The 12346-nt window shown below is 42.9% G+C and overlaps 1 protein-coding gene across 1 annotated transcript; it reads left to right on the top strand.

Moving 5' to 3' along the window:
• The first annotated feature begins 2795 nt into the window (after positions 1 to 2795).
• On the top strand, positions 2796 to 3770 carry LOC120524277 (olfactory receptor 6N1-like). The gene has a single exon (XM_039746135.1). The coding sequence runs from the start codon at positions 2796 to 2798 to the stop codon at positions 3768 to 3770; it is 975 nt and encodes a 324-aa protein (XP_039602069.1).
• The last annotated feature ends 8576 nt before the right edge of the window (positions 3771 to 12346 follow it).

Below are 12346 nucleotides of genomic sequence, written 5' to 3'. Positions count from 1 at the left end.
CTAAACACTTTTTTTTTTTTTAACCATTCTTTTGGGAATATTTGGGAAACCTATAAAATAAAGTGCACAGACAATGATGTATTTGTGTGCAGCTTCATATATGAACTTACATATTAAAGAAAACACAAAGACTAAATGAGATTTCAGGTGAGTATTGTGAGCAAATTACAAAAAATGCTTTGCTTTTCTGTTGCAGTGTGCAAGTGACAAGCTTATATATCAAGCCATTAAATGTTGTTTTCCTTATTGTAAGATTTGTGGACTTATGAAGAAATGTGTATTTAAGGTTATTTAGCTAATTTTAAGAAATCTTGTCAATTAAATTTTGGGTAACACTTTATTGCTCATTTACTCTTATGTAACAAGACCTTAACAAACACGTATTTGGGTCTCATAACACGATGCATAAGAAAAGAGTTTATTCATCTTTGTAATGTGATTAACAAAACATCATTTTGTAGTGCTCTGAGGTGACTTAACTGAGACACAGTTCTCTTGATATTTCATATTTAGTATAAGACCTTCATATTAACAAGTCATTTTACAAATCATATCAATACAACATACAACACAAAGATGAATGATCCATCTATTGTGTTATAAGTGTTATGAAGACCAAAAGAAGTCTTTGTTAAGGCTTTGTTACATAAGAGTAAATGAGTAATATATTCATTTCTGCAGTACCTAAACTAAGGTGTTTTCAGATTGTTCTTACTCCATTGGCAGATTTCAAAAGGTTTCAAGTTTTTTTTCTTGTATTTACAAATGCATTTAGGACAGAAATCGTCTCAGAATCTACTGGCTTAATACAATACAATACAGTTTATTATTTTATAGCCCAAAATCACACAGGAAGTGTCGCAATGTACTTTAACAGGCCCTGCCTCTTGACAGCCCCCGAGCCTTGACTCTCTAAGAAGACAAGGAAAAACTCCCAAAAAACTTCACTTAAAAGCTGAGACCGAAGGGGCATCTCTTATAGTAGCAAGCAGACCATTCCACAGTTGAGGGGCCCTGTAACTAAAAGCTCGACCTCCCACTGTTATTTTATTAATCCTTGGAATCATAAGCAGACCGGCATCTTGAGATCTTAATGTGCGACCTTGGCCATTTAATGCTTTATATGTTAAAAGGAGGATTTTGAAATCTGCCCTAAACTTAACCGGGAGCCAGTGTAAGGATTTAAGAACTGGAGTTATGTGTTCATATTTTCTTGTTCTTGTGATAATTCTTGCAGCAGCATTTTGGATTAACTAGAGGCTGTATAAAGAACAGTTTGAACATCCAGTAAACACATCATTGCCATAGTCAATCCTACTAGAAATAAATGCATGAATTAATTTCTCGGAATCCTGTTTATTTGGAAAGCGCCATCATTTCCTAACATTTTTAAGATGGAAGAAACATGTTTTGGACAACTTTGTAATATCTGCTTTAAATGACATGCTAGAGTCAAAGAGAATTCTGAGATTTCGGGCTGATTCAGTAAAATTAATGGAGATTCCAACTGAGTTAAACGATGACAAAATATTGTTGTGATCAGCGTCATTCCCTCCAACAATTAACATCTCTGTTTTATCTGTGTTTAAAGACAAGTAGTTTTCATCCATCCAGTCCTTTAATTCACTAACACAACTAATTAAAGACAACAATTTGATTTAAAATGAAAGGTATAACTGGGTGTCATCTGCATACGAGTGAAAATTAACATTATGTTTCCTAATGAGAGATCCCAGTGGAAGCATGTAAAGTGAAAACAGTAAAGGTCCGAGCACTGAGCCCTGTGGGACACCATATTGAACTTCTGTGTATAATGATGGAGTACTGTCATCATATTTCTATACATATTGGAATCGATTTGATAAATAAGAACTAAACCAAACGAGCATGGTGCCTGTGAACCCATCATCATTTTCTAGCTTGTGCAGTAAGATAGAATGGTCAATGGTATCAAATGCTGCACTTAAGTCTAACAACATAATTACAGTGGAGTTTCCTTCATCAGAGGATATCAGAATGTCATTTACCACCCGTGTTAGTGCTGTTTCTGTACTATGACCAGTGCGAAAACCAGACTGGAATTTCATCAAATAAATTGTAATGCGTAAGGTGTGACTGAAGCTGACTGGCGACTACTTTTTCTAGTATTTTAGAGAGAAACGGTAAATTTAAAATAGGCCTATAATTATTTAGTATGTGTGGGTCTAGGTCTGACTTTTTAAATAATGGTTTAATGACTGACACTTTTAATGCTTCAGGCACTGTGCCATGCAATAATGAACTATTGACAATGTTTAGAATAGGCGCTGCAAGAACATCCACTACACTTTTTACTACTTTTGTTGGCACTGGATCTAGGGAACAAGTAGTGGGCTTCATTTTAGAAATTAAAGTTAAGACTTCCTGCTCAGTTACAGGACCAGAAGAGCAGTTATAATAGAAGAGAGGCAACCGAAAACCAGCTCTGACGTGGGGACTGCAATTCCCATTAGGCAGCAGGAGTACACTAGGGCTGATAGGAGGATGCTTTTAGTACACAAAGTTTTGGAGCGACCAATGTGTGTTTTCATAAAAGACACAGGTATTTTCTTTTTCAAGTTTTGCTGCCTTTTTGTCAAATTTAGGGTTGTGTATAGCCAGCTCATGCATTCAATTCAGGTTGAATTTCCAAATGACAGTTTATTTACACTCGAACAACACCGGGTACTTTACTGAGTTTAGATATAAAATATGTAATAAAGACTTAAGTATGTTCAGGTTTGTAATGCATGTGTTTATTCTTTCAGATTAAGGAAATGAATAACCTGAATGAATCCTTGATCAGCATCACTCACTTCATCATCGTTGGATTCCCTGGTCTACAAGAATATCAGAACGTTCTCTTTGCTGCATTTTTGACTCTGTTTCTGGTAACTTGTACTGGAAACCTTTCCATTCTCTGTCTGGTAATACTGGATCAGCGGCTTCATACACCAATGTATTTTTTTCTTTGGAACTTGGCTCTTTTAGATGTGTTAATAGCAACAGCACTCATACCAAAAATGCTGGCTGTGTTTTTATCACATAATACATTGTCCTTTGCCGAATGTTTTTTACAAATGTACTTTGTCATCTCTTTAGGATTGACAGAAATTTTTCTTGTAGCAGCAATGGCGTACGATCGCTACGTTGCGGTTGTAAAGCCGCTCCATTACAATGTGATTATAAATTTAAAAACTTGCCTAACAATGGCAGCCACAGTTTGGATATTGGGGTTTATAATTCCATTAATTCCAGTTGCATTGGCTTCTTATTTGCCATTTTGTGCCTCCAATAAAATTATGCACTGCTTTTGTGACTATCCAGCAGTGATTTCTTTGGCTTGTGCTGACATTGAGGAACATGCAATTGCTTCGTTGTGCCTAGCACTAACGGTTATTTATGTGCCCTTTCTCTTTGTGCTGTGGACATATTTTAAAATAATAACTTCTGTATTGAAACTGAAAACACAGGAAAGCCACAAGAAAGCCTTTTCAATGTGTTTATCTCATGTAATTATTGTGTTAATGTACTATATTTCTTCTGCCATTGTTTACATTGGACTGAGAATCGACAGTATCTCTTATGATGGACGCATCTTCATTGGTGGGCTGAATTATTTCTTTACTCCCATGGCCAACCCGATGATTTACAGCTTGAGGAACAAAAAGATAAAAGCAGCTGTAAGGAAATATTTCAGATTGAGTAATATTCTTCCAGAAATGAAACAAAATTCTAGTAGTGATGCGTAGCGAAACAACTCTTCAAAGAATTTTTTATGGACTGAAAAAATGCTTTTACCCTTTTTGTAAAGACCCATGGTCCAAATATTTAGCCTTATCATTTTTATGAAGTCACTATATGATAAAAGGTTAGAGAAAAAATATGTAATATATGTACAAGAATAAGTCAATAATTATCGACCCTTTTGTAATGCTTTTTCTGGTTTGTCTGTACAGCTTTCCCACACACATGTTGAAACATACATCCATCCTCTTCCGCTTATCCGAGGTCGGGTCGCAGGGGTAGCAGCTTAAGCAGAGAAGCCCAGACTTCCCTCTCCCGGCTACTTCTTCCAGCTCTTCTGGGAGAATCCCAAAGGCGTTCCCAGGCCAGCCGGAGACATAGTCCCTCCAGCTGTCCTGGGTCTTCCCCGGAGCCTCTTCCCGGAACACCTCACCAAGGAGGTGTCCAGGAGGCATCCTGATCAGATGCCCGAGCCACCTCATCTGACTCCTCTCGATGCGGAGGAGCAGCGGCTCTACTCTGAGCCCCTCCCGGATGACTGAGCTCCTCACCCTATCTTTAAGGGAAAGCCCAGACACCCTGCGGAGGAAACTCATTTCAGCCGCTTGTATTCGCGATCTCGTTCTTTCGGTCACTACCCATAGCTCATGACCATAGGTGAGGGTAGGCATGTAGATCAACTGGTAAATTGAGAGCTTTGCCTTATGGCTCAGCTCCTTTTCACCACGACAGACCGATGCAGAGCCCGCATCACTGCAGATGCCGCACCGATCCGCCTGTCAATCTCAAGCTCCATTCTTCCCTCACTCGTGAACAAGACCCCGAGATACTTGAACTCCTCCACTTGGGGCAGGATCTCTCCCCCAACCCTGAGAGGGCACTCCACCCTTTTCCGGCTGAGGACCATGGTCTCGGATTTGGAGGTGCTGATTCTCATCCCAGCCGCTTCACACTCAGCTGCGAACCGATCCAGAGAGAGCTGAAGATCACGGCCTGATGAAGCAAACAGGACAACATCATCTGCAAAAGCAGTGACCCAATCCTGAGTCCACCAAACGGACCCCTTCAACACCCTGGCTGCGCCTAGAAATTCTGTCCATAAAAGTTATGAACAGAATCGGTGACAAAGGGCAGCCCTGGCGGAGTCCAACTCTCACTGGAAACGGGCTCGACTTACTGCCGGCAATGCGGACCAAGCTCTGACACGGTTGTACAGGGACCGAACAGCTCTTATCAGGGGTCCGGTACCCCATACTCCCGAGCACCCCCACAGGATTCCCGAGGGACACGGTCGAATGCCTTTTCCAAGTCCACAAAACACATGTAGACTGGTTGGGCAAACTCCCATGCACCCTCCAGGACTCTGCTAAGGGTGAAGAGCTGGTCCACTGTTCAGCGACCAGGGACGAAAACCACACTGTTCCTCCTGAATCCGAGGTTCGACTATCCACGGACCCTCCTCTCCAGAACCCCGAATAGACTTTTCCAGGGAGGCTGAGGAGTGTGATCCCTCTATAGTTGGAACACACCCTCCGGTCCCCCTTTTTAAAGAGGGGGACCACCACCCCGGTCTGCCAATCCAGAGGCACTGTCCTCGATGTCCATGCGATGTTGCAGAGACGTGTCAACCAAGACAGTCCAACAACATCCAGAGCCTTAAGGAACTCGGGTATCTCATCCACCCCGGGGCCCTGCCACCAAGGAGTTTTTTGACCACCTCGGTGACTTCAGTCCCAGAGATGGGAGAGCCCACCTCAGAGTCCCCAGGCTCTGCTTCCTCATTGGAAGGCATGTTAGTGGGATTGAGGAGGTCTTGAAGTACTCCCCCACCGACCCACAACCCCGAAGTGAGGTCAGCAGCGCACCATCCCACCATATACGGTGTTGACACTGCACTGCTTCCCTCCTGAGACGCGGACGGTGGACCAGAATCTCCTGAAGCCGTCCAAAGTCGTTCTCCATGGCCTCTCCAAACTCCTCCCATGCCCGAGTTTTTGCCTCAGCAACAAACGAAGCCGCATTCCGCTTGGCCTGCCGGTACCTATCAGCTGCCTCCAGAGACCCACAGGACAAAAAGTCCTATAGGACTCCTTCTTCAGCTTGACGGCATCCCTCACGCGGTGTCCACCAACGGGTTGGGGATTGCCGCCACAGGCACCGACCACCTTGCGGCCACAGCTCCGGTCAGCCGCCTCAACAATAGAGGCACGGAACATGGCCCATTGGACTCAATGTCCCCACCTCCCTCGGGACGTGGTTGAAGTTCTGCCGAGGTGGGAGTTGAAGCTACTTCTGACAGGGGACTCTGCCAGCCGTTCCCAGCAGACCCTCACAACACGTTTGGGCCTACCAGGTCTGACCGCATCTTCCCCACCATGAAGCCAACTCACCACCAGGTGGTGATCAGTTGACAGCTCCGCCCCTCTCTTCACCCGAGTGTCCAAGACATATGGCCGCAAGTCCGGCGACACACCACAAAGTCGATCATCGACCTGAGGCCTAGGGTGTCCTGGTGCCAAGTGCACATATGAACACCCTTATGCTTGAACATGGTGTTCGTTATGGACAATCCGTGCCGAGCACAGAAGTCCAATAACAAAACACCGCTCGGGTTCAGATCGGGGCCATTCCTCCCAATCACACCCTTCCAGGTCTCACTGTCATTGCCCACGTGAGCATTGAAGTCTCCCAGCAAAACGAGGGAATCCCCAGAAGGTATGCCCTCTAGCACCCCCTCCAGAGACTCCAAAAAGGGTGGATACTCCAAACTGCTGTTCGGCGAATACGCACAAACAACAGTCAGGACCCTTCCCCACCCGAAGGCAGAGGGAGGCCACCCTCTCGTCCACCGGGGTAAACCCCAACGCACAGGCTCCAAGTCGAGGGGCAATAAGTATGCCCACACCTGCTCGGCCTCTCACCGGGGTCAACTCCAGAGTGGTAGAGAGTCCAGCCCATCTCAAGGAGATTGGTTCCAGAGTCCAAGCTGTGCGTCGAGGTGAGTCCGACTATATCTAGCCGGAACCTCTCACCTCGCGCACTAGCTCAGGCTCCTTCCCCTTCAGAGAGGTGACATTCCACGTCCCAAGAGCCAGTTTCTGTAGCCGAGGATCAGACCGTCAAGGTCCCCGCCTCCGGCCACCACCCAACTCACACTGCACCCAACCTCCTTGGCCCCTCCCATAGGTGGTGAGCCCATGGGAGGAGGACCCACGTTACCTCTTGGGCTGTGCCCGGCCGAGCCCCATGGGTGCAGGCCCGCCACCAGGCGCCGCCATCGAGCCCCACCTCCAGGCCTGGCTCCAGAGGGGGGCCCCGGTGACCCGCGTCCGGGCAAGGGAAAACGTCGTCCACAGTTTTTATTCTTCATTGGAGGTGTTGAAGCGTTCTTTGTCTCATCCCTCACCTAGGACCAGTTTGCCTTGGGTGGCCCTACCAGGGGCATAAAGCCCCGGACAACATAGCTCCTAGGATCATTGGGATACGCAAACCCCTCCACCACGATAAAGTGACGGCTCAAGGAGGGGATGTTGAAACATGGAATATAAAAATACAAGAAATTTGACAAATGAAAGTCCATCAAGCCTGGCTGTTAATAGCCCTATACCTTATTAAGATTGTTCTTTTAGGTTGTCAAGGATTCTGCTTCAACTCCATGTCTGTGCAGTTTGTTCCAGAGTCCCACAAGTGCTTCCTGGTTTCAGTCTTAAATTAAGCTGAAATGATGTTTATGGATCTACTTTATCAAAGCCTGTGCAGATTTTAAATTGCTGGATTAGTTCCCCCCACAGTCTCCTCTGTTCGAGAGTAAACAGGTTTAATTCTCTATGTCTTTCAGAGTAGGACATGTCCTTAAGTCCTGGGATGCACTCGGATGCTCTCCTATGCACAGATTCAGGTTCTACTGCTTTTTTTTTGTGGCCAGAACTGAACACAATACTCCAGATGTTGTCTTACTAGTGCATTATATAGTTTGAGAATAACATCCCTTGACTTAAATTCCAATAGTTTTTATGATATAGCTTAACATTTTGTTTGCCTTTTTAATTGCTTCTGCACATTGCTTAGTCAATGAAAATGTTGTGTCAACATAAACCCCTAAATCCTTTTCAGAGGTTGCCTCCTGTAGGTCAGTGTCTCCCATCTTGTATTTACAACTGATGTTCCTTTGGTCCACATGTAGCATTTTGTATTTTTCCATATTAAACTTAATTTTCCAGGTGTTCTCCTAGTTCTGAAGCTTATCCACGTCTTTCTGAATTATTTTGGTTGGCTCCTCCATGTCTGCCATCCCACCAATTTTAGTGTCATCTGCAAATTTCACAGGTTTACCACAATCAATATCATTAATATAAATCAGAAAAAGTAGCAGTCCAAGGATAAACCCCTGAAGGACTTTACTGATGACCTCTCTCCGCATGGAGCAATTCTACTCTTATCTGTACTCTTTGTCTCCTGCTGGTTAACCAACTTGAGGTACAGTTTTGTAGGTTACCTTTGATGCCTACAGAATTAAGTCCCAAAAATCCTCTTTCATGTGAAACGACTGTATCAAAAGCTTTTTGAAAATTTAAGTAAATTATGTCAACTGCTTTGTTTTTGTCAAATGTTCTGGTCTAAAAGATTGTTTTGCAGTACCACCCTCTCATAAATCCAAGCTGACTGTTATTTAGTGTATTACTTTTGTTTAAGTACTTTTACTTATTTCATATTATAGTTATCATATTAGTAATTTTGCATGGCACAGCCGTAAGACTTATTGATCTGTAATTACTTGTATCCATTTTGTTTCCCTTCCTGAAGATTGAATTGAATTGAATTGAAAGCCTTTATTGTCATTGTAAAATAATTACAACAAAATTATGAGGGCCTCTCCAACTGGATACAAAAAGCAAAAATGACACTACTTTACGTGAAACACAACCAATGCTACAACACAAAATACAAGCAAGGAAAAATAAGTAATATTATATGTAAAAACAGATATAAAGAAACTAGATAAAAATAATACCATTTCACCGGGCCTAGCTGCAAAAGAGCAGCAGCAGTATACAGTATATGAGTCTATTTCCCAGCACTGACCAAAAAGTATTTAAACTGCCTAAAATTGGTTATTTTTATTCAATATGGCCATTGGAAAGAAACTGTTTCTGAATCTATCGGTCTGTACTTTCAAATATCTATAATGCCAACCAGAGGGTAACAGTTGAAACAGGGTGTGAAGGATTCTTAATGATGCGGCTCTGGTGAGATAGCGGGAGCGGGCAATATCTTTCATGGATGGCAGACAACAACCTGTGATTTTTGGTGCTGTGTTTATGACTCTCTGGAGAGCCTGTGATACAGTATGCCAGGATGTTCTTGATGATTGAACAATAAAAAGCAACCAATAGTTTTTGCACCAAGTTGTTTTTCCTGAGCACTCTCAGAAAGTGTTGTCTCTGTTGTGCTTTTTTGACCATTGCTGTGGTGTTCTCAGACCAGGAAAGATTCTCTGAAATGTGGATTCTGAAGAATTTGAAGGTCTGCACCCTTTGACATGGTCTCTGTTAATGTAAACAGGAACTGGTTCTATGATATACTTTCTGAAGTCCAGAATGAGTTCCTTTGTTTTGTGGTCTTCAGTGTTAAATTATTCACTGAATACCATTTTGTCAGTCTCTGGACCTCGTCTCTGTAGGCCATCTCATCTCCTTCTAGTATGAGCCCTATTACAGTCACGGGGGTCTGATGGAACCAATCCCAGTCAACACAGGGTACAAGACAGGAACAAGTCAAGGGGCAGGGCACCAGCCCACCATAGGGCACACACACACACACACACACACACACACCTTTCACACAGTACGGACAATTTAGGATCGCCAATGCACCTAACCTGCATGTCTTTGGACTGCAGGAGGAAACCAGAGCACCTGGAGAAAACCCACGCAGACACAGGGAGAACATGCAAACTCCACGCAGGGAGGACCTAGGAAGTGAAGCCAGGTCTCCTAACTGCAAGGCAGCAGCGCTACCACTGCTCCACCTTGCCATATTACAGTGGTGTCATCTACAAATTTAAAGATACAATGGAACCTCGGTTCAAGACCATAATTCATTCCAAAACTCTGGTCGTAAACCAAGTTGGTCATGAACCGAAGCAATTTCCCCAATAGGATTGTATGTAAATACAATTAATACGTTCCAGACCGTACGAACTGTATGTAAATATATATATTTTTTTAAAGATTAAGCACAAATACAGTTAATTACACCATAGAATGCCCAGTGTAATAGTAAACTAATGTAAAAACATTGAATAACACTGACACAAAACACCCAGGCTCCCTGCTCAGCTACACGAGCAGGCTCGCTCGCCCTCTCTCTCTCTCTCAGCAGCACGCACACGCTCGCTCTCTCTCTCTCTCTCTCTCTCTCATGCAGGCAGGCAGGCAGGCAGGCACATCTGACCGAGAATAATCATCGGCGCGCACAAACCGAAAGGGAAACTGGCTTGTTTGTATACCGAGTGTGTGGTCGTGAACCGAGGCAAAAGTTTGGCGAACTTTTTGTCATGAACCGAGTTGTATGTGTACCGAGACGTTCGTGAACTGAGGTTCCACTGTAGTATTTATGGGATAGATTGGAGTCCAGTCATATGTGTACAAAGAATAAAGTAGTGGGCTCAACACACAGCCTTGTGTAGATCCTGTGAAAAGGAAGAAGAGAAATGAGGGTCGAGTTTAACCCTTTGTAGGTGGTTTGTCAGAAAGTCCTTCATCCAGATTGGAGTCATACTTGCAACATTCCAGTAATTAATTTCTTCTCATTCCCTAAGTTAAAGGACACACAAAATGGTGTGTCTGTTGCCAAAGGGATAAAGTTTCCACCTTGATCAGTCAGTTTCTCTTGTTGGTTTCTAGGAATAACCATGAATGTTCCACTCTGTAATTTTTAAGATAATATAGTGACAAGATTTAAACAGAATGATATATTCTCATTTTTGTAGCTGCGTCTTTTCCAAGTTACCAAAATCGAGCAGCTATTGAGTTGGAAAGGTAGGATCCAGCATGAGTCACACAAGTAACAAAAGAAATTCCATAGTTCAATAAAGTATGGTTAAAAAGCTTAGTGAAAATTTTAAAAAGAACAATATTACAAAAATTCTGAAAAAAGAAGGTTTTTTTCTTTGTTTCATTACAATCTTAGCTCTTAACATCAAACTTCAGTTACATTAAGGTGAACATCCGTCCCCATTTTCTGGGTTATGCTTTACCGCATCCTGCAACTTTGGCGAGAAATCATGTGATAAGCTTTCGCTTTGTATGTAGTCTACGCTCCTCTAGAATCCCATGTCCCCGGAAGACCCAAAAAATTCTGGTCACCTTAGTTACATTCTGTTTAAAATTTGTATAACTTCTCAATGGCAAACTTACATAGGCTTCACTTCAGTACGTTCAATGTGTTCAGTATGTTCATTACAGTCTGTACGTTCAGTTTGAAACAATTTGTCTTCCATGCCTTACTAAGGTAGATCATCGATTGAACTTATCTCTAGTCAGAATGACAAAAAATACTTAGAATATTTAATTTATAAGTCATCTTGAAGGGATTATAATAGAACCTTCTATTAGCTATGCATTAATATACATGCAAACATATATACAGTAATCCCTCCTCGATCGCGGGGGTTGCGTTCCAGAACCCCCCGCGATAGATGAAAATCCGTGAAATAGAAACCATATGTTTGTATAGTTATTTTTATATATTTTAAGCCCTTATAAACTCTCCCACACTGTTAACATTATTAGAGCCCTCTAGACATGAAATAACAACCTTTAGTCAAAAGTTTAAACTGTGCTCCATGACAAGACAGAGATGACAGTTCTTTCTCACAATTAAAAGAATGCAAATAGATCTTCTCTTCAAAGGAGTGTCTGCATCAGGAGCAGAGAATTTCAGAGAGAGCTCGCTCGCAGAAAAAGCAAACAATCAAAAAATCAATACGTGTGCTTTTAAGTTTGCCGAAGCACCGCAATAAAGTGGCATTTTTTAGAGGAGCGTCAGTATCTTCTAAGCAAACAGCCTCTGTGCAAACAGCCCCTCTGCTCACACCCCCTCTGTCAGGTGCAGAGAACGTCAGAGAGAGAGAGCGAGATTAAAGCAACAATCAAAAAATCAATATGTGTGCTTTTAAGTATGCAGAAGCACCACGATAAAGCGGCATTTCTTAGAGGAGTGTCCGTATCCTCTGTGCAAACAGCACCTCTGCTGACACCCCCTCCGTCAGGCGCAGAGAATGTCAGAGAGGGTGAGAGAAAGGCAGAGACAAGCAAACAATCAAGCACCGCGCGGGAAGCATATCTTATAGCATTGAGGATTTTTAGTTAATATGTAATACATGCTCTGATTGGGTAGCTTCTAAGCCATCCGCCAATAGCGTCCCTTGTATGAAATCAACTGGGCAAACAAACTGAGGAAGAGTGTACCATAAATTAAAAGACCCATTGTCCGCAGAAATCTGCAAACCAGCGAAAAATCCGTGATATATATTTAGATATGCTTACATTTAAAATCTGCGATAGAGTGAAGCCGCGAA

Source organism: Polypterus senegalus, chromosome 2 (genome assembly GCF_016835505.1).
Source record: "Polypterus senegalus isolate Bchr_013 chromosome 2, ASM1683550v1, whole genome shotgun sequence".
NCBI lineage: Eukaryota > Metazoa > Chordata > Cladistia > Polypteriformes > Polypteridae > Polypterus > Polypterus senegalus.
Note: the sequence above shows the minus strand (reverse complement) of the source record. Positions and strands in the feature narration are given on the sequence as shown.

Coding starts and splice junctions, on each gene's coding strand:
- LOC120524277 (XM_039746135.1), top strand. CDS start 2,796: ATGAATAACCTGAATGAATCCTTGATCAGCATCACTCACTTCATCATC.